This window comes from Balaenoptera borealis (assembly GCF_965194805.1).
Source record: "Balaenoptera borealis genome assembly, chromosome: 3".
Lineage (NCBI taxonomy): Eukaryota > Metazoa > Chordata > Mammalia > Artiodactyla > Balaenopteridae > Balaenoptera > Balaenoptera borealis.
The window spans coordinates 157,544,864-157,564,571 of NC_138866.1; the positions used below are offsets into that span (position 1 = coordinate 157,544,864).

The following is a 19,708-nucleotide window of genomic DNA, read 5'->3' on the forward strand; positions in this document are numbered from 1 at the left end:
AAGTACCGGGAAGACAAGATGGGTCGCCTTGATGCGATTTCTTCTTCCCATCTTGGCTCCTGGAGAACGCGGAGCTGCCCACCGGCTGAAGCACGCACTGAATTTTGATTAAATCAATCTAACTCTTTGGGGAGGGTGATGATGCATCAAACACATTGAAAGTGTAGTCAGGAATGATGGAAGGGAGCCTGTGTTTGTTCATCAAAGCGCTCCTTCACGTTTAACCCGAGGCACTGGAGTGAGGACCTCCCATTGGCGGTGTTATACTTTGGTGCACAAACCTCTTTTCCCCGAAACGTGACCCCTGGTCTCCCAAGCCCCCACCCCCACCCCCCATTTAAGATTTCACTCTGGACGCAGAGCTGTTCGGACGGATTTAGGGAACCCTGTACGGTTACCCGTGACTGGCTGATGGATGGGGCAGGATGCTGCCCGCTTTTCTTTCTTTCGTTGTCAGACACTTACTTACTGAGCGCTGACTGTGCGATTCCCGTCTTCATGGGATTTGCAGTCTAGCGAGGAAGGCACCCCACCCCCGAATCAGAGAATTACTCAGTTGCAGAAACCTGTACTGTGGAGAGAGGCCTCGAGGTGTCACCAGAGCCCCTGGCAGAGGGGACCTGCAGTCCTGGCGACCACGCATCCTGGATTTCATTCCCACATAAGGGCTCGGTCTCAGGTTCCAGGCATGAGGCCCTGGGTGTTTTTGGGGGCCGCAGTCCAGCCCCCACGAGCAGGCCGTGAGAGGCCCCTGGGGCGGGCGGCGGGGACTGGTGTGATGCTTCTGAAGGGCTGAGTGAGGCCAGATGCGGACACGAGCGTGTGTGGTGGACAGACCAGGGCAGTGGCCTTGCAGGCTCCCCTGAGAGAGGACGGCGGCTGGACGGGTTTCTGTGTCCCCGAGGGCCCGGTGCAGGCATTTCCTGGTGGGGGGCGGCGGACGGCCATCTGTGTATCGGCGAGTCTTCCGGGGGCAGGTCTGGAACCATCGTCCGGCTCTGGGGAGAGGTGCCCCACGGGAGGTAGTCCAGGGATAGACTGAGGACAGCCAGATCCAAGTGTCCTCGGGGCTTTCCAGGAGAAAATAAAGCAAGGGATTTGCCCGCTGCCCGAGCCCGACAAGCCCGGCAGCGCAGCCCCGCGAGCCCACGGGCAGAGGGCGCAGGGGCCCCAGTGCACCGACCGAGGTCAGGGCCGGGCTGTGGGGTGGTGTCGCACGTGGCCTGACCGTGTCCTTCTGTGCAGACGTGTGACCGCATCAAGCAGTCGGCCAGCGGGACCAAGCGCCGCGTCTTCATCATCGAGACCATGGGGGGCTACTGCGGCTACCTGGCCAACATGGGGGCGCTGGCTGCTGGCGCCGATGCCGCCTACATCTTCGAGGAGCCTTTCGACATCCGGGACCTGCAGGTACGCGGACACAGGGCCGGGGGTGCTGCCGCCTGATGGGTCGACAGAGGCGCTGGTGATGCGCCAGGTTCGGGCACCCGCCCCCCACCTCCTTGTTCCCTGACTGCACTCACGCCAGCGACGCGTTAGGGCTCTGTCCGCAGTGACAGGGTAACAGCAGGAACAGACACATTTCAGGGCACCTGCTGCTCTTTAACCCAAGCTTGTAAGTTTCTGTCTCTTACACTCTTGTCTATGAAGCAGTTATCGCCCTTCCTGGGAAGGCCCCACACCCACAGGGACGCGGACGTGTTCAGGGGGCCCGGTGCTTTGCCGGCTGATGGCTACGGATGTCCAGGCTGTGGGGTACACACAATGGCCAGAGCTCGGGTGTCCCTGTGGGGCTGAGTGGGGCGAAATGTGCAGCACCTGGAGGACAGCACCCCTGCCCGGAGGAGCCCCTGGTCCCCTGGGACCGCAGGACGTAATGAGGGTTGCCCGGCGCCCACTGGGGAGGCTTGACCAGGCAGGGACGCAGCAAAGTAGGTGTTTTCAGCTAAAGCCAGGACAGGAAATACACTCACTACCTGCAGCGTGCTTCTTTCTAAACATGTTTGCTTTTGTGTCACTCTCTCCCTTTCTTGCACATTTTCTTTCTCAAGACACAGTAGTCCTTCCTTAGAAAATTTGTGCACCGATTTGAGTCTCTAGGTTTCTCCTGGCCTGAAAATGCTTGGTAGGCAGTTTTGCGAGTTTCTGTATAGTCAGGTAACAGGTATTTTCCTCTGAGATAGAAAACACTGTCATGGAAATGGATAAGGAGCAGTGGAGGAAAGTATCAGCTCTAGGCGAGTACATGGAATACACACACTGATGTGTTCAAGGGAAACCGTTCATCTGGGCGTCTCCCACGGACGCTATGCGTGGCACTGCCTCAGTGACACCCCCCTCCCCCTGCCGTGGCCGTGGGCTGCTGGGTTACAGGTTCCCTGGCGTTTGTCACTAGCTGATACGTCACTCGTCTGCTGTCCTCTCCGCTACGAGGTGAACTCGGAGCAGCTGCCCCGACTTCCCCGCTGCCACTGTCACAGGGCTGGACAGTACCCGGCACACAGTAGGCACTTAATAAAAGTGTCCTGTCTAAGGGAACACTCTTTCCTAGTCCAACGTGGAGCACCTGACGGAGAAGATGAAGACCACCATCCAGAGGGGACTCGTGCTCAGGTAAGGGGCCTCTGGCTGCCCCCAGCTGAGCCCCGGCTGCTCAGAAAGAACCCGCTTCGCCTAACCCCCCCGCGAGCGGCCACTTCTCTGCACGATCTCGCTCTGAATCCTGCAGAAATGAGCGGAGTCACTGTGCTGCTTTGTGTTCAGACTTGCAGGCATTTAAATAATTGGACGGTAATTTTTAAAAATTCATTTTTGCTGTGTAGTCAGTTTTCTTGTTTAAGATTCTGCAAGTCATTTCTTTAACTAAGCCGCTGACCTTGATAGAGAAGGCCGTGTGCAGCGGTGGGCAGGATGGGAGCAAGCTGCCGTGTGTTTCAGGAACGAGAGCTGCAGTGAGAACTACACCACCGACTTCATCTACCAGCTCTACTCAGAGGAGGGCAAGGGGGTGTTCGACTGCAGGAAGAACGTGCTGGGTCACATGCAGCAGGTGGGCTGCGGGCTAGGGAGGCGGCCAGATGCCTGTGACTTTTCTCAGATGGGTGTCCTATTTTAGCCATTTTGGAAAAAAATGTGTATTCATGGGTAAATTCCAAGATGATTAAAATCAACATCTGAACTGTGTTATTGTTACACCAGATATCACCAGCCTCAGGAATCCTTTCCACTGTTTGTGATATTTGGGCAGATGGGCTTTTTAAGGAAAGCCATCTACTTTCATATAAATAGTGACACCAGTTGAGTGGATAGACATTCAAATTAAGTACTTGATTCAGTATCAGGCCTTATTACCCATTTCAATTGGAATCTCAGACAGATGATACTTCTTTGAGGTTTGCATCAAATTGGAGCGATTTGGGAAGAATCTTGGGGTACACATGTAAACGCACCCAGACGACAAGGCAGGCGGCAGGCGTGGAGGGACCCGGTCCCCTGACGGCAGGCCTGTCCATCACCACCACTCAGTCCTGTGTCTTAGGAACTTGTAGCCCAGGGCCCATTAATGCACTGAATCCTCTGAAACTACATGATGGACTGACTGGTGGGCGTGTGTGCGCCTTTGTGAAAGCGAGCCCACAGAGTTGATCAGATTCTTAAAGGAACTGTGACCACCCCTCCCCACCCCCGTAACCTACCCCAAAACAAGGTTAAGGAATCCTGCTGAAGATTCTAAACAAAGATGCTTGTTGACCAGTTGGTTGATTAAAAGCCTCCTCCTTCGGGGAAGCACTGAGATGCCTGATGGGCTGGGCTTTGACTGCAGGAGTTATGGGGTTTGTTTTGGTTTGTTTGGTCCCAGCCATATACAAGGAGATAGAAATATGCAACAAAAACCCCCCAAAACCCATATTTACAAATTTGAGTCTCTCAGAAATGTGATGTGAATTTTGTTAAATAGTCATTTTAATTTCTATTCCATTTAAAAAAACTAACAGTCAGAAAGGTGTCGCTGTGTAACTAACATTCAGGTACTTCTAACCACCAACAGGGTGGGGCGCCTTCTCCATTTGATAGAAACTTTGGAACCAAAATTTCCGCCCGAGCCATGCAGTGGATCAGCACGAAGCTGAAGGAGTCTGCGGGGAGAGGTACCAAGTGGGCAGCGGGGCGGCCGCAGTGCTGGGGGGCCGTGCTCCGGGCCCCGGTTTCTCCCTGGCTTCCACCCGGCCTGGGACTGCACGGGACAGAACCAGCTCTCACTCAACTCTGCGGCTGCTGCTTAAGGCTCAGGTTATAATTAGGAATAAAAGTAATTAATGAAACAAAATGCTCATTACTGAGGGAGGCATTCCAGTCATGTGGCAACATCTGTCTTCCTTTAATGGAAGACTGCCAGCTCGTGAGGGCTCCGCCAGCAAGGCCCCAGATGGGAGCTTTCCTGGCTGTGTTTCTTTGCCTCGTGGACGCTCTGAACTGGCTTTTACTTAAGATACTTGGCTTCTTCATTGACTCCTTACGGCCTCTCTTTTTGGAGAAAATGACGGAGGATGGGGAGGTGCCTGGACTATGTCCTCCTTGGCAGGTCCTCCCCTCCACGTTTGACTCCGTCCCACTGGCAGCAACGTTGGGATTTGGTGATGTCATTCCCCGGCTCTCCTTCAGGGTTTCTCTTTGTAGGATTAAACCTTCAAAGGCTCTGGTTTTGTGGTTTAGGTGAGAGAAGCAGAGTGCGTTTCCCTGACCTGCCTCTGATGCGGCTGTAGGGCCGGCTTCTGAGACCATCGCTGGGGCCCACCTTTGCCCTCCTGCCACCCGGCTGGACCAGGGCCTCTGGGTCCCGCCCTGACCCAGGAGTGGGCCGGTTCTCCAGACCAGTCTCACCCACCACAGGCGAGCCTGTGGGGCGCGATCCCCTCCCTCCCTGGGCCACACCCGATGGACCCGTCACCTTTGAAGTATTGCTGTGACGCTGGGTGGGACTGAGACAGGCCCCCCCACCCCCGTGGCTGTAAGTGGCTAAACCTCTAGGTTATGAGGGAAGCGCCAGGCCCTTCCTGCCTATGGATCATTCTTGTTTATTCTGTTACTGCTTCATGTTATCTGATGATTTCTTGTTTTGTCTATATCATTTCTTAGGATTTAAAAATATTTTGATTATTTTAGAGGAATTTTTAATATTTTATAAGGAAGTTCATATTTTATATTCTGTCTAAGTCACATGTTGCAGACGTGTCTCTCCCATTTGTGCCAAACCCTGTCATTTTCTGCAAGGTTATCTTTTAATGAGGTGCTCTTTTTTTAACATTCATTTTACTTTTTACATTTTTTTAGCTGCACTGGGTCTCAGCTGCGGCACGTGGGATCTTTCGTTGTGGCACGCGGGCTTCTCTCTAGTTGTGGCGTGCGGGTTCTCTCTCTAGTTGTGACGCGTGGGTTCCAGGGTGCGTGGGCTCTGTAGTTTGCAGCGCGCGGCACAAGCTCGGAAGTTGTGGTGCCTGGGCTTAGCTGCCACGTGGCGTGTGGGAACCTAGTTCCCCAACCAGGGATCGAACCCGTGTCCCCTGCATTGGAAGGCGGATTCTCTACCACTGGACCACCAGGGAAATCCCAAGTGCTCTTAATTTTAATGTACCCAATTTTTTTAACTTTGTCCTTGAAAATTTGAGCTTTTTGTGTTACTAAAATATTCACCTCTTACATTTAGTTCTTTAATCCACTTGAACTGATATGCAGTTTAAGGTGTAATATTTTCCATGTGTACAGTTGAGTGCCAGTCATTGAAAAATCCATTTTTTTTCCCCACCCTGCAGTATAAACTTCATCATAGATCAGGTATCCAAAAACATAAGGGACTATTTCTGGATTGTTAGGTTGATGTTTTGGCATTCAGTTACCGATCCGTGCCAATGTTCCAGTTTTGTGAACAATTACTAATACCTAGTAGGGCAAGTCCTACCTGGGCCTTCTTCCAGTTTTGGCTATTCCTGGCCCTTTGTGTCAAGGTCCATCAATTATGCTGGATTTTTTTTTTGGGGGGGGGGGTGGTTACATTTAAATATAAATCATTTGGAGGAAGAATTGACATTTTTAAAGTATTGAACTTCTAGCTCATGAACATTTAATCTCCATATATTTAGGCCTTTTGTTCTTATTAAAGCATTGTTTTACATAAAGATCTTGCATATCTTTTGATAAGTTTATTCCTGACTTAGTGATTTTAAAAATAAATTATTGTATGGGGCTTCCCTGGTGGCGCAGTGGTTAAGAATCCCCCTGCCAATGCAGGGGACACAGGTTCAATCCCTGGTCCGGGAAGATCCCACATGCCACGGAGCAACTAAGCCCGTGCGCCACGAGCCTGCACTCTAGATAGAGCCCATGAGCCACAACTACTGAGCCCGAGCGCCTACAGCCCGTGCTTTGCAACAAGAGAAGCCACCACAATGAGAAGCCCACGTGCCACAACAAAGAGTAGCCCCTGCTCACTGCAACTAGGGAAAGCCTGCGAGCAGCAATGAAGACCCAATGTAACCAAAAATAAATAAATTTATTAAAAATATATATTATTGCAAATGGTATTAGTTTCTTACAGCTGGTGTACAGAAATACAACTCTTTTTTTTTACAACTCATTTTTGTACTCTGATTTTTGCAATCAGTAACTTTCTACACTCTTAATTCTAGTAATTATTTGTAGATACATTTTTTTTCTTTTGGTTTTTATTATCCACACATATGGCATCTGTATATGACCTTTTGGTTTTTTCCTTGATACTTTTTGTGGGTGTTTGTTCCCTCCAGAGAAATCCTGACATAGTGACAGCAGAACTCCTGTCTTGTTCTCGACCCTAATGGCACAAGGAATGCCTTCAATGTTTCATGACTGAGAATTCTTACTAATATTTAACTGAAGTCTTTCTTTCTGCAACTTATTTGCTAATGGTCTTTGATAGTTACTGGATACCTCTGATGTTCATTAAGTAGTTTTCCAGTCGTGAAGGCTATAACACTTTTGAGTCGAATGGGACAGTCACTTGAATTTCCTTCAGCCGACTTGCTAGTGCTAAGCCCACCTTGCTTTCCTGGGGTGCGTCCCCAACACCCCCAGCTGTGCATGCTCTTCTCACTGCAGGCTGGCCCCATCCGCTCTGTCCCTGTCCATTGCGGGGGGTGGGCAGCCTTGTTCTAGCTTTTAAGAGGCCGGGGGGTTCCCCGGGGAGAGCATTTCTAAGGCAAGTTTTGTTTTGATTTTTGGATGTTTGCTAAACCTCTACCTGCATCCCAGCTCTGCTTTCTGTGCAGGGAAAGCTGACGGCTGAATTTCTTCAGTGTTTATAGACCTGCTGGTGTTTGTTCCTTGAATCTTTTATTTTCCACGAAATTCTCAATTCATCTAAATTTTCAGAAAATTTACCGTGAAAATCTTCATAATACCCTCTTTTCTTTTCAGTGCCTGCAGCACTTCGCCCTCCCTTCACTCCAGACCTTGGTTATTTGTGCCGTTACCTTGACTTCACCCTCTCATTTTCTTACATCATCATTTTTCTGTCTTATAGGAAAAAGATTTGTAAGTGACGATTCCGTCTGTGTGCTGGGAATAAGCAAAAGAAACCTGCTCTTCCAGCCTGTGGCCGAGCTGAAGAAGGAGACAGACTTCGAGTAAGTGCACGGGGCCCTGGGGGAGGGAGGCCCGCTGGGTGGGGGGACCAGGCCCTGCTCAGCCACCCCTCCCCCTCCCGCAGGCACAGGATCCCCAAGGAGCAGTGGTGGCTGAAGCTGCGGCCCCTCATGAAGATCCTGGCCAAGTACAAGGCCAGCTTCGAGGTGTCGGATGCGGGCCAGCTGGAGCCTGTGCAGCCCCGTGGCCCTGAGGAGCCTGCCACCATCTAGATGCCCCACCTGCCCGTTTTGTAACGTTTAAGTTATTTATGAGCACTTTACGCGAGCATCGTCCAAGTGAACCCTGAGCGCGGCCCGCCTTCCCCGTCCCCTGGCCCCCGGCACGGGGTGTCAGCAGTGCTGTCTTCTGTGTCCTGCTTCACAAACTGTGGATCCTGCAGAATTAAACGTTTGCTAAAAGCCAACCACAGTGCCTGGTTTCTTTGTTTTCTAAGTGGGAGTTGAAAACCTCAGGGTGTGTGAGTGGCTCTCAGGGTTTTGTGTCGGCAGATACAGGCACATGTTTTCTGGGGAGCCGGGAGACAGGCAAGGACAGAGGCACCCGGAGGAAAGAGGTGGCACTCTGACTGGCTGGCAGGCGCATGGGTGACTCGCCAAGTGCACCAGGACGGCCCTGGACCAGGGCACCAGGTAAGGTGATACCCCCCGGGGGGGCGGGGGTGGATGTGCACCTGAGTCTTTAGACATGAGCTCCTCTGCCCCTGCTGTGCGCCTGGAGGAGGAGGGGATTCAGTTCCTTTCGAGGCAGGGCCGGCAGTTTCCTTTCTGTCTGACAGCCTGACGGGGTGGAGGAGTCAGATCCCGGAGTCAAAGTTGATGCCGTTCCCCAGCCCCGCGTCCTCCAGGCCCGACCACCGCACCCGCTGCTCCGCTGCCTTGGTACGGCCCCACCACTGGGGTGAGTGGAGAGCAGACGTCGGGACACCTCTGTCCCTTTGCTCGTGCATTTCTCCATAAAGGCCCTAAAAACTGCTTTAACAAAAAGTGATTTAAAATAACGATGACTATAAAGCATAGGTAGGTCAGAGTCACCTTTTATTTTTAAAGTATGTGTTCTAGGATTAATAGGTAAAATAAGCATTCATAGCATTAGACAGTCTTAAAAACTATAATCTGTGCATCTCTGGCACTTAGTGCATGATTATTTCAGTTAATTTCTTCATGATCACTCTATTTCCTTCTTCAAGACAGAAACGTTTTCGTCTGACTTGCCAGGCAATACCTCAGGCAAAATCATAAGAATGCTGTATACATATATATGATCACATATACATATGATCAAGAGTTTTGCAAAAAAATAATAACTTAAAGGTCAGAAAAGCACAGAGCTCAGTGGCAGGAGGCCTAAGGCTGGGCCAAGTCCCATGGAGTCAGGGTCAGGGTCATCTGCTATCTAATCACCCACGACGGGTCCTTGGCGATGCTCGCATTGTCTGGTCCGAGCAGAGCCACGCCGTGTGTGCTCCTCCCGGCGCCCAGGTACCTGCAGGTGGACGGGTGGGGGTCACTCAGGCACCAGCGAGGGTCGCAGGGTCTGGGCACTAAACCACCTGACTCCTACTCACCTGTTGCTCACGTCGACCAGATCTTCGTGGCGGACAGCGAAGAGCTGCTCGCGGTGCGCCTGCTTCACCTCATCCGAGAGGCCATACAGGAAGCAGTCCAGGCCTGAGTGAGCACAAGTGACAGGATGGAGGGGCATGTGGCCACCTTGGCCCTTTACAGCCTGTTTCCACCAAAGGTCACACTGCTGCCCGTCACGCGCCCACCTCCCGACTCAGCTGAGACGCATGGAGGCTGGGAGGGCGCGAGCCCAGGGAGCCACGTGGGGGGTCCTGGCTGTTGACACCGCAGCTCAAGGTGCATCACCTACGCCAGATACCTTTGTCTGAAGGAGCCACCGGAGCGTCCACGGCGGCGAAGACAGAGAGCTTTGCCTCGTTGATGTCCTGCTGCGTGAACCTCCCAGACTTGGCCCAGTCGATGGCCTTCAGGAAGGACTGCAGCGTCTCCGTGGAATGCGGGTCCCTGGAGACCCAAGGAGTCAGACTCACATGTTTGGCAGAAAAAGTATAGGGGACACCCAGGCACGACTTCAGTTCTTCCACGCTTCGGGGTTGTTAATGTCTGTTTTAACAGTCCAGACAACCCAGTACTCTGGAAATTGACATGTGGCCACACAAGCCACCGACACACTCTCTGCAGACCTCGCTTGTCACCCCCACTTCGCCACCTGATCCCTGACTACACCGCTGTGACCCTGGAGAGCTGGGGGGACCAGCCGGAAGGAACAGAAGACGCTCGTAAGATGCACCCAGAGGGCACAATGATCACCCCTCAGAGGCCAATTTCCAGGGTCCTCCCCTGAACAGAAAGAGCTCCAAGGCCCCTCGTTCACACGTGCATGTGGTCCTGAGGACGTCTTGTGGGAAACGCCTCGTCTTTCATGTCCCTCGAGACCCGTGGCCCCCGCATGACCACATCAGCCCATGGCACGGGACGTGAAGCGGTCGGGGGCAGAGAGAAACCCTCCATCCCTGAGGTGCCAGAGAAGCAGCAGGGCCACAGAACAGAGACGTAAAAGGGCAGAACAGTCTGGCCCTGAAGACCCAGCCCAGCCCCGGAGAGCTTCCAGGTCATCTCCTTACACACACCCTGGTTACCAAACCCCAGAGCTATTTAAGGCCAGGGTTTTCTGTCCCCTCCCGCTGTCCCTAAGGCCTGCAGCCAAAAGGACCTTGCTGGGTGGGGCTACACGCCGGCCCAAGGACAACAGGGGAAGCGTTTTTCTGAAGTTCGCTCCGTGTGTGAGGACACTGGGGCCAGACGGCCCGACTCACCTGTACGAGTAGAGCGTGAAGATCCCGCCATAGCTGAGTCTGGCGCCTCCACCATAAGCACCGCCTTTTTCTCGAATTTCCGTGTGCAAGAATTTAGCTGTCATCAAGCGTGCCAGGATCTTGAGACTGAAAAGATGAAAAAAACGTGAGTTAAAAACAACGCGGCTGGGCTTCCCTGGTGGCGCAGTGGTTGAGAGTCTGCCTGCTAATGCAGGGGACACGGGTTCGAGCCCTGGTCTGGGAAGATCCCACATGCCGCGGAGCAGCTGGACCCGTGAGCCACAGCTGCTGAGCCTGCGCGTCTGGAGCCTGTGCTCCGCAACAAGAGAGGCCGCGATAATGAGAGGCCCGTGCACCGCGATGAAGAGTGGCCCCTGCTTGCCACAACTAGAGAAAGCCCTCGCACAGAAACGAAGACCCAACACAGCCAAAAATAAATAAATATATAATAAAAATAATTAAAAAAAAAAATAACTCCCATCACAACTAATGGACACCTGGTAAAACATGCTCAGAATATAATCTGTTTAAAAAAAAAAACAACGCAGCTGGCAGGGCAGTACTGAATATATAAACGCAGAGTAACCCAAGACAATGGCAAGTGTGTCTGAGTAAGAACAAAATTCATACATCATGACCTTTTTTAAATTTTAAAATAGAAGCTAGGAGAAAAATGTGAGGAAGATGAACTTTCAGAGGCTTGGGTGAGGGGGTGGGACAGGAACGTCCCTCCTGCTTGACCTGCCGCGGCACGCGGAACGTTTAGCAGTGACTGGGCTCTGCGGTGCAGGCGAACGTGTGGCCCGTCAATTAAACCCCTGCATCGCCTGTGCGCTCACGTGTGTACACACAAGGCGTCCTCCCTCAGAAAACACTCCAACAGTGTGAGCTTCTAGCAGGGGTCCCACGTCCCCATGGCTTCCATCGTGAGCAGTGACAGCTGCTGCCCCAGCGCAGCCGAGGTGGTTCCGCAAGGACGGCAGCCAGGCCGACCCAACGGGAGCCTCGCCCGCTCACACCCCGCCCCGCCCCCCGACTGGTCTTTCTACAACAGAGCAGGCGACACAGGCAGAGGGGACGCCGAGTGGAGGAGCGAACCTGAGGCTCTGGGAGAGGGTGGGGACCCCGTGCAGATAGGCCCTGATCCCCCACAGGGATGGGGCTCCACCCCCCACGCATCTTTTTTAGAAACTTCTGTTATTTGTTACGTAAAGGAAATTATAAAATACAAAAGAATGGAAAAAACACCTATGATCCCAGCACCCAGGAGTAGGTACCTCTTGTTTTTGTTTCTGAACCTACACCTTTCTATTCAATATAGAAACACACGTTCCTACTCCTGATGGCCTGGCAGAGCGTGTTTGATTCCTGTAAACACGGAAACAAGCTGACGGAGAAGCTGAGCTGTGCTGACACTTCCCACACAGACACCCTGTCCCTTGAGCCTGGCGGCAGCACCGTCCGTGCTCCAGAGCTGCTCCGCACCCACCATCAAGCGTCCCCAGCGGCGCCCCTCCCCCTCGCACCTGGCGTGGGCCGGGGCCGCGTACGGGGCAGTCCTGATGCACTCGGCTACGCAGTTCACCGGGAACGGGAACAGGAAGTGCGTCTTCATCGGGCAGGGCTTGAAGCTGGGGTCCTGGGGGCAGAGGCCGTCACCACCGTGTGGCCCAGGGGCCAGCTGGGCAGGTGCCCCCGAGTACCCAGACCCCCGCAATGCGACGCCCTGGGCGGCACCGGCCGGCCACGTCACCACACGTAACAGCCAGGTGCTGATGACCTCGTCCCGCACAACCTCACCTCAGAGCTGAGATGAGGTATCCTACCCCCAACCCAGACTCCCCTGGGACCATATCATGGCAACGCCATTCCCAGGGCAGTGTGTGTGACCTTGCTTGGTCACTCCCCCAGGACAAGCCAGGCCAGCTGCCAGAGCCACCAGAGCTCAGGGGCAGCGGGGCGCACGGGAGGGGAGGTGACCCCCACGTGGCAGTGACGTTTAACCAGAGGTGGACTGAACACGAGGTGTCCACACAGACAGCACCTGGCCGTCCTACCCAACAGACACCCAGCTGGTGACGGAAGGGCCCACGGATGCACAGCGGGCAGGGCATTAAGCGGAAGGGACTCACCGTCACCAGCTTCCTCGTGACCAGGGAGTGCCTGCCAGGTCCCTTAGGTGCAGGTTTCTGAAAGTAAAATGTTTCCCAGAGAAATGAGAAAATGCCCAAGCTCAGGTGAGCAGGTAAGGTACGTTCCAGGAAGTGCACAGAGCTCACGACAAGCGTCAGGGTACATCTTCTCGAGGCTTCAAGCTCTGAGGCTGCTGCATCCCCAGCCCAAGTGGCCCTCCAATCAGGAGACTTCACTGCAAGGCTCAAGTGGCTACAGGGAAGCACAGGATCGAAGGCCAAACTACAGGGTTTAGATTCACTGGGTTTCCTGGCCCAGCGGGCAGGCAGGGGGCACAACCTCACCTCCACCACGTGCGGGGGCACAGGCTTCCGCTCCTTCTTACTCCGGCTGAGGGTCCTGAGGAAGCTGTCCACCGAATTCTCCACCTGAGACATCTGCTGGGGAGTAGCATTCACGGAACATCTGTTTAAAAAAGTCTATGTGCAGAAAACCATTACTATGAAAAATAAAATGTTACATTTTGCATAATTAAAACAAAGATAAATCACATACAAAATAATGCTCAAAAGTGTAAAAACGTTTACATGTAAACGTAAAAACAAAAACCGAATAAAACAGCAGCCAAACAAGGCAACACTACAGCCGTCTTCCTTCACCACATGTTTTCCAGGTACAAAAAAGCCTGTCCCTTATCTCAGTGTCTTACAGACAATAAACAGCCAGTTCTGCTAAACTCTATGCTCTCCTGAGAACAAGGAGGATGCAGAGACTAGATCTCCAACAGTGCCTTCAGGGCTACAGTATCAGAGGACTGAAAACGTAATTATTGTCTGGAAGAGAATGAATCGGTCATTAAAGTAGAAAAGCGTAAGTAGGCAAAGAACTGCCACGCTCCCAAAAAACATTTCTCTGTGGCTCTTCTGAACTCTACAGAATCACAGATACCATCATACGTACAGCACACTGACAAATTGTATCCTTTCTGGTTTTGGCCATAAATCCTAAGTCTATTTTGGTTGAAATAACAGGTACCATGACAACAACACTGTGTTCTAGGCTCTAGACCAACTGCTTTGCAAACATGCTCTCCCTCCTTGCCCTAAATCTGCAAAGGACTATTTCATGGAGGAAACAGAAGGTCCCCGTGGTTAAGTTCCCCGAGACACCAGCCATGAGTGCACGGGCGGCCCAGGAACTAACTGGGTGCCAGCTCTGCTGGCCAGAGGCCCCCAACCTCCTGCTGCCCAGATGGTCCGGGAGAGCCTGCTAGTGACTCCCAAGAACTGCTGGGCAAAGGTCCTGGGGCATGTTCCACGGAGGGAGCTGCAAGCTCATCTAAGGTGGCGGCGGCGCTGGCGGTGAGGCGGGTGCTGCCAGCTCAACAGCCGTCGTCCTCTTTAAGTCTCTTTCGTGTCACAACCTGAGCTGAAGGCCAACCACGTGCAGAGGCTGGTGTTCACCCCAAACTGGTGCACAATTATTCTTACGAGAACCTCTGCGCTTTCACCGTGGCCTCGGGCAAGAGGACCTCGGCGGGGTCTCACTGAGGCTCATTTACGGAACATCCGCTGTTGACTCGTGCAGCAGGGAGTCCACCTGTGGCTCCAGGTTAAAGCAGCCTGCCCTCCTCCCCACCTCCCAGGACACTTGTTCAACTTCTGTATAAAACAGCTCTTTCACTGTTAGAACAACTCGAGTCTAAAACGATTCTGTAGCCTCCACCAAGCGTTTTCTAAAAAGCATCTAAAACTACACTTGGTGACACAGGATGAGGATGGAGTCTTTGCTTAGAAACAAACTGCAGCCCCACCTGAAGTTATCACAGTTCAACAGATGCTTCTTGATGCGCGGGAGCTTCCTCAGGATGGGCTTGATGTCCGTCATCTCTGCGATGCTCTTCATGAGCCTCACCTAAGCCAGAGAACCGACAGGTAGAGATAGACGCGCCTTGGCCTGGACCAGACTTCCCTGACACGGGGTCCCGCGGGGACACGGTGGGGCCTGGTTCTGTGCTCGCAGGGGACGCGCACTTGCTCGGGGTGGGGGTGGGGGAGGGGCCACAAGCTGGGAGGAGGAGGGTGAGCGAAAAAATTTTCCCCATGAAACTAGGCCAGTTTGAGTTAGCCTTCCTGAGACACGAACAATCTATTACGAACCCTGGAGACCCAGCTGCCCCTGAGCGCATCACCTGGTCCATCCCCCCGAAGGTCTCCTGCAAGTCCCCCGCGGGCGCCAGCGTCCTGCCCGCCCTGATGGACGCGTAGAGGTGGCCTGCGTCGGGGACCCCGTTGGACAGCTCCTGAGCTGTCATCTTCACCAGCACTCGGAAGTGCTCCTCCTCCTCAAAGCAGGGGCTGCGGAGAAAGAAAAGGTAGTAAATAAGACCCAGTCACGCCCCTTCAACAGCAGGGAAATTTGCTAAGTGTAGGTTCTTAGATGATGTAAACCGTCCCTAGAGATGTCATGAGTCCATAGGAGTCACAGGGGAAAAGAAACCAACAACCAACAAAGGCATGCAGCTTCCGCTCTCAGGACTCGGGTCTCTGGTAACGTCTGGGGATTTACGTCCTTGCAAATACTTACTTGTTAAAGATTTCACTCCACAGATGCATCATGTCTGGTAGGTTTCTATCAAGGCAGAAAGATGAAAAGAGCACACCCTAAATCATGACAGAAGAAAAAGAATAAGGAATTAATCATGATGTAATTTAAAAGAAAAAAAGACGCCGGAGAAGACAACCATCACCACCCTGTGCTGAGGAAACAGCCACCTGCTCGTAGGTGTCGAGATGCGAGTCGTCGGGGAGCACGTGGGGGGCGGCAGCCAGGCCCCCCGTCTTCAGGTCCACCTGCTGGGCCAGCTCCCTGTAGTCGAGGCCACCGCAGCCCAGCCTGTGCAGGGAGAGCGCGGAGTCACCGGGGCGGGCCGGGTTCCCACGCGGCGCATCCCCCCAACACCGCCTGCCAGCCCTGCAGCTGCTCCCGCCCCCACCCACCCAAACTCTGCAGGCTGCAGCCACTCTGCTCAGGTAGTCTTGGGGGTGAAACCTGAAGAACGAGCCTTAAGAAAAAAGTCACTTCAACTTCCTTTGTAGGAAACATTCTAATCACTGTTCCTAATGTAAGAACTAATTCGAGCCAAGGCGATGACTGAGTTTTTCCTGACTCCACGCTGCCGTGGAAGGGCAGGCGGTGGGAGCCATACTGATAAAAGAGCAGAGAACTCGGGAAAGGTTCACCTCCTCCGGGGGTGACCCCAGGCCTACGCGTCATATTTAAAGGCTTACATTTTCTGATGAAAATAATCAACTCTTCATAATCTTAAAAAGAACTCAATTGTTGAGATATAGCTATATCTGTATTACCTTGCACTCTACATTTATAAATATTTTAATGTACTGTATTTTAGTAAGAAAGTATGATTACTATAAGGAAAATTCTCAACAAATACACCATCCACCTTTCTGTAACACTACGGGATTTGAAAATTAAAATGACTCACTGAAAATTGATTACTGATACATTGAAACAACACACACAGAAAACATCCACTACTAAACATGCGAAGATGTGCAGTTCTATAAATGCGTGTCTTCGCCCCAGAAGGAGCCCCTTACTTGGTGAGGACGTTGCAGAAGAGGGGCACATAGGGCCGGAGCTCCTCGGGCAGGGTGTTCAGACTCGAGAAGGCTCTGAAGTAGATCACGCCATTGGTGGGCTGCGTGCAGTACTGGACGGGCGTGTCCCCAGCTGCAGGAGCAAAGGCACTTCTTTATAATTTTTACCAGTAAAGTTTTAACCATGTAACCGTCATTTAATATTTTTAAAATGCTAAAGCTTTTCAAGGATGGAGGTTTACATTTTATATTAGCAAAAAACCACTATTCATTTGCCATAATTCAGACAAATTTCCCTCTTGTACTTTCATTACAATAAAAGCTAAAAGTCTTCAACGCTAAGTAACCCTTGCGCTTCGTGAAAAACGAGAGCAGGGTAAGAACGTTCTTGGGGTTTTCTAACCACCCCACAGTCCAGCTGCAGTCCGGCCGCCCTCCCCGCCTGCACCCAGACCCTCCTGGGTACTGGCAGGGACTCTGGCAGGCCACTCCCACAACAGGTGACCTCACTTTCACCCACCCCAGACGCAACTCACCCCCTAACAAGTCCTGTCCCCAAACCCGAGGACCCTCATGACCCACAGCACACTGGAACCCACCCCGCTCGACACCCCAGGCCTCTGTGGCCCCAGGTCCCTCACAACTGTGTGTTCTACTTTTTACATCCCGAGCGCAGTGCCCTGAACCAGCGGAAGAACTAAGGCATCTACTGATGACGAATTACTTCACTGATTCCTTACTTGAACACAATGAACTTCACTGATAAACCAAACCTGAGGGGGTTAAACGATCAGTGGGACGTGAACCCCGCTTCCCAGAAGCCTGGGCGAGAGAGGAGGCTTCATTTACATGCGCAAATGAATCCATCAGGTGTGGTAAATGGGACGGGCCCCGGGACAACAACACGCATGTCACACAAGTCAAAGGGATGCTCGCATACAGCCTGAATCCTAAGCTAGACGCAGGAACCAGTGAGGGTGTAAGGCTGTTGTCAGACCTGCTCAGGAAGGAGCAGCAAAGTCGCATCACAGCCATGTAGAGAAGCGTCAGCACCACAGGGCATGTCTCCTGTGTCCAGCAGAAGCGAGTGACGGGCGCAGACGTGGGGGGATGCCGGGAAGGAGCGGCTGCCACCCGCTCCGTGCCCCACAATGCGACACCTAGTGCTGTGGGCCTCTGGACCCCGGCTGGGCTAAGGAGCGGGCGTGGGCAAGGGGCCCAGAGGACGCCCGTGCCCTTGAGAACTGCATGAACACACACACAGTGGAACCTGAGGCCTCCCCGCCCCCAGAGGCAGCTCGGCCCTGTCGGACCCACCCGGGGAAAAACACACGCAGGCCCTCGAGTCCACATCTGCTGTCGCTGAGCTGGACTAGGAACGGGGCTGGAACGTCCTATGAAGACACCCACTGGTGACTCTCCCCCTGTGGACGCTGAGACGCAGCCTAACCCCCAGCCGGGGCACCAAGATCCGCCACTGACCTGCCAGAGCCACCTCCACCTCCGTGAACGGGATGCGGGGCTCGATGTCCGACACCTTCAACGCGGGCAGACACGACACGTCCTGAGGTTGACTTTGCTGAGCCTGTAATTCCAAACCTAAGAGGAGAATGAACATCCAGGACGATACTTAGAAAGTCTTACTCGGTTCAGCTCCTATTTATTAACTTATATTAAGACTCAGCATCTCCCATGCCAAGCGTGGGGAGCCCGTCAGCACTGGGGTTCAGAGGTTTCCCAGGAAACCAGATTTAGAAGCATAATAACCGGCTCGGCAGGCAGCTCTCTTCCTAATTCTCATTCTCAGCGATTTAAGAGAATGATTTTGCTGGGGGCAGGGGGGGAGCAGTTTGCTCAAGCAGTTTCCCCTCTGCCCCCAACCAAAATTTTCTACTAGACACTGAACTAATGGATTGAAACTTACTAACTAACTTTTGTGCTTATTTATTCTTATGTCATTTCCACAAACCTCAGCAATATGCCTGTGTAATCACATAAAGTTCACAAATTACAAAAATGGGTAAAATACATTTTCTGGGCCTGATCAGAGGGTAGATGCCCCTTTTGTACAGACTGGGCAGCCCGTGGGGAGGGGCCCCAGGTTGCAGCTGGGGGACGTCACGGGGTAAAGTCAGCGCTCCCGCTGTCACCTCGCCCCCCACGCCCGCCTCCCCGAGTCCCCAGCACCAGGTCCCCAGGCCCGCGGAGGGGTTTTGGCGCAGCTGCTCCCGGGCACCCACCTGTGCCCCATGGAGGCCCGAGGACCTGGCTCCCCATGCCCTGAGGAACCCCCTGCACTTTCAGGGCCCCCCCCACCTGGCCCTCTCCCCGCAGTCAAGCAGAGCACCCCAACGCCACCCCTCAGACGCTTCCCATTCTCTGCGTCTGGCCTCCTGCCCTTGTCCTGGCGAACACGCCCGCCGGCCCCGGCTCAGCTGCTCCTGTCAGGATGCTGCTCTTCTCTCGGGGGGGAAGCATCAGGGCAGCAGAGGCTGCGAGCACCCTCTCCTCCACCAGACACAGGCTCCCAACGGCCCAGCCACGCCCCTTCACACGATACACACAGACCCCCAAACTGGAAGATTGTTCGACGTTTCCAATAAATTAATCTCCCATTCCCACTTCTCATTGGTGTTCATCTCCAGATTGGAACCTGACTCACTGATTCTCTGCACTGAAGTCCACACTCAAGACTTACTGACCTGACATAACAGTAAATGCTCTAGCACTGTGTCCTACTTAAGGGACTGTGCAGTGATCTGGAAGACAGAAACACACTCTTTAACCAGGCCCTCCAACCCTTCACACACACCTCCACGGCCAGGCCAGACGCCTGACAACTCAGGGAATGCACGGTCTGTGCTTAGGCATGGAATTACCTTCTGTGCCACAAGTGGCTATAAGCACAGACGGAAGATGGGTGGGACCACATCAAACTAAAAAGCTTCTGACAGCAAAGGAAACTGTCAACATGAAAAGGCCATGTACACAGCGGGAGAGAAAACTTGCAAATCAAATATCTGGTAAGGGGCTAATATCCAAAATATTTAACGAACTCAATAGCAAAATACAATCAATCCAATTAAAAAATGGGCTGAGGACCTAAATAGGCATTTCTCCAAAGAAGCACACAGATGGCGAACAGCTATAGGAAAAGGTGCTCAACATCACTCACCAGGGACATGCAAATCAAAACACATGAGACATCACCTCACACTTGTCAGAATGGCTATAATAAAAAAGACAAGAGATAACAACTGTTGGTGAGGATGTGGAGAAAAGGGAACCCTTGTGCACTGCTCGTGGGAATGTAAATTGGTGCAGCTACTATGAAAAACAGTATGGTGGTTCCTCAAAATATTAAAACCAGAACTACCATATGACCCAGCAGTCCTACTCCTGGTTATTTATCTGAAGAAAATAAAAACACTAATTT

At 52.7% G+C, this 19,708-nt stretch overlaps 2 protein-coding genes across 4 annotated transcripts in view; one reads left to right on the forward strand and one right to left on the reverse strand.

Annotated features, from left to right (window-relative positions):
* The window catches only part of PFKP (phosphofructokinase, platelet), a 72,854-nt gene extending 64,771 nt beyond the window's left edge, over positions 1–8,083 (forward strand). Inside the window, exons 17-22 of the mRNA XM_082386043.1 lie at positions 1,246–1,410; positions 2,552–2,613; positions 2,938–3,049; positions 4,049–4,148; positions 7,556–7,658; positions 7,742–8,083. Of these exons, the coding sequence (XP_082242169.1) occupies positions 1,246–1,410; positions 2,552–2,613; positions 2,938–3,049; positions 4,049–4,148; positions 7,556–7,658; positions 7,742–7,889 (690 nt within the window). The 3' untranslated portion in view covers positions 7,890–8,083. The remainder of the gene's footprint in view (positions 1–1,245; positions 1,411–2,551; positions 2,614–2,937; positions 3,050–4,048; positions 4,149–7,555; positions 7,659–7,741) is intronic.
* A 614-nt stretch (positions 8,084–8,697) lies between these two features.
* Positions 8,698–19,708, reverse strand: part of PITRM1 (pitrilysin metallopeptidase 1) — a 32,056-nt gene continuing 21,045 nt past the window's right edge. For 2 of the 3 annotated variants that reach the window (XM_082386007.1, XM_082386006.1), the window contains 12 exons: positions 17,755–17,871; positions 16,273–16,405; positions 15,427–15,547; positions 15,239–15,315; positions 14,844–15,009; positions 14,466–14,566; positions 12,652–13,117; positions 12,046–12,158; positions 10,520–10,645; positions 9,562–9,707; positions 9,245–9,347; positions 8,698–9,162 (listed from right to left, as the gene is read on the reverse strand). In XM_082386007.1, the coding sequence (XP_082242133.1) occupies positions 9,069–9,162; positions 9,245–9,347; positions 9,562–9,707; positions 10,520–10,645; positions 12,046–12,158; positions 12,652–13,117; positions 14,466–14,566; positions 14,844–15,009; positions 15,239–15,315; positions 15,427–15,547; positions 16,273–16,405; positions 17,755–17,871 (1,763 nt within the window). In that variant the 3' untranslated portion in view covers positions 8,698–9,068. The remainder of the gene's footprint in view (positions 9,163–9,244; positions 9,348–9,561; positions 9,708–10,519; positions 10,646–12,045; positions 12,159–12,651; positions 13,118–14,465; positions 14,567–14,843; positions 15,010–15,238; positions 15,316–15,426; positions 15,548–16,272; positions 16,406–17,754; positions 17,872–19,708) is intronic. The other variant, XM_082386008.1, reaches the window with a different exon arrangement.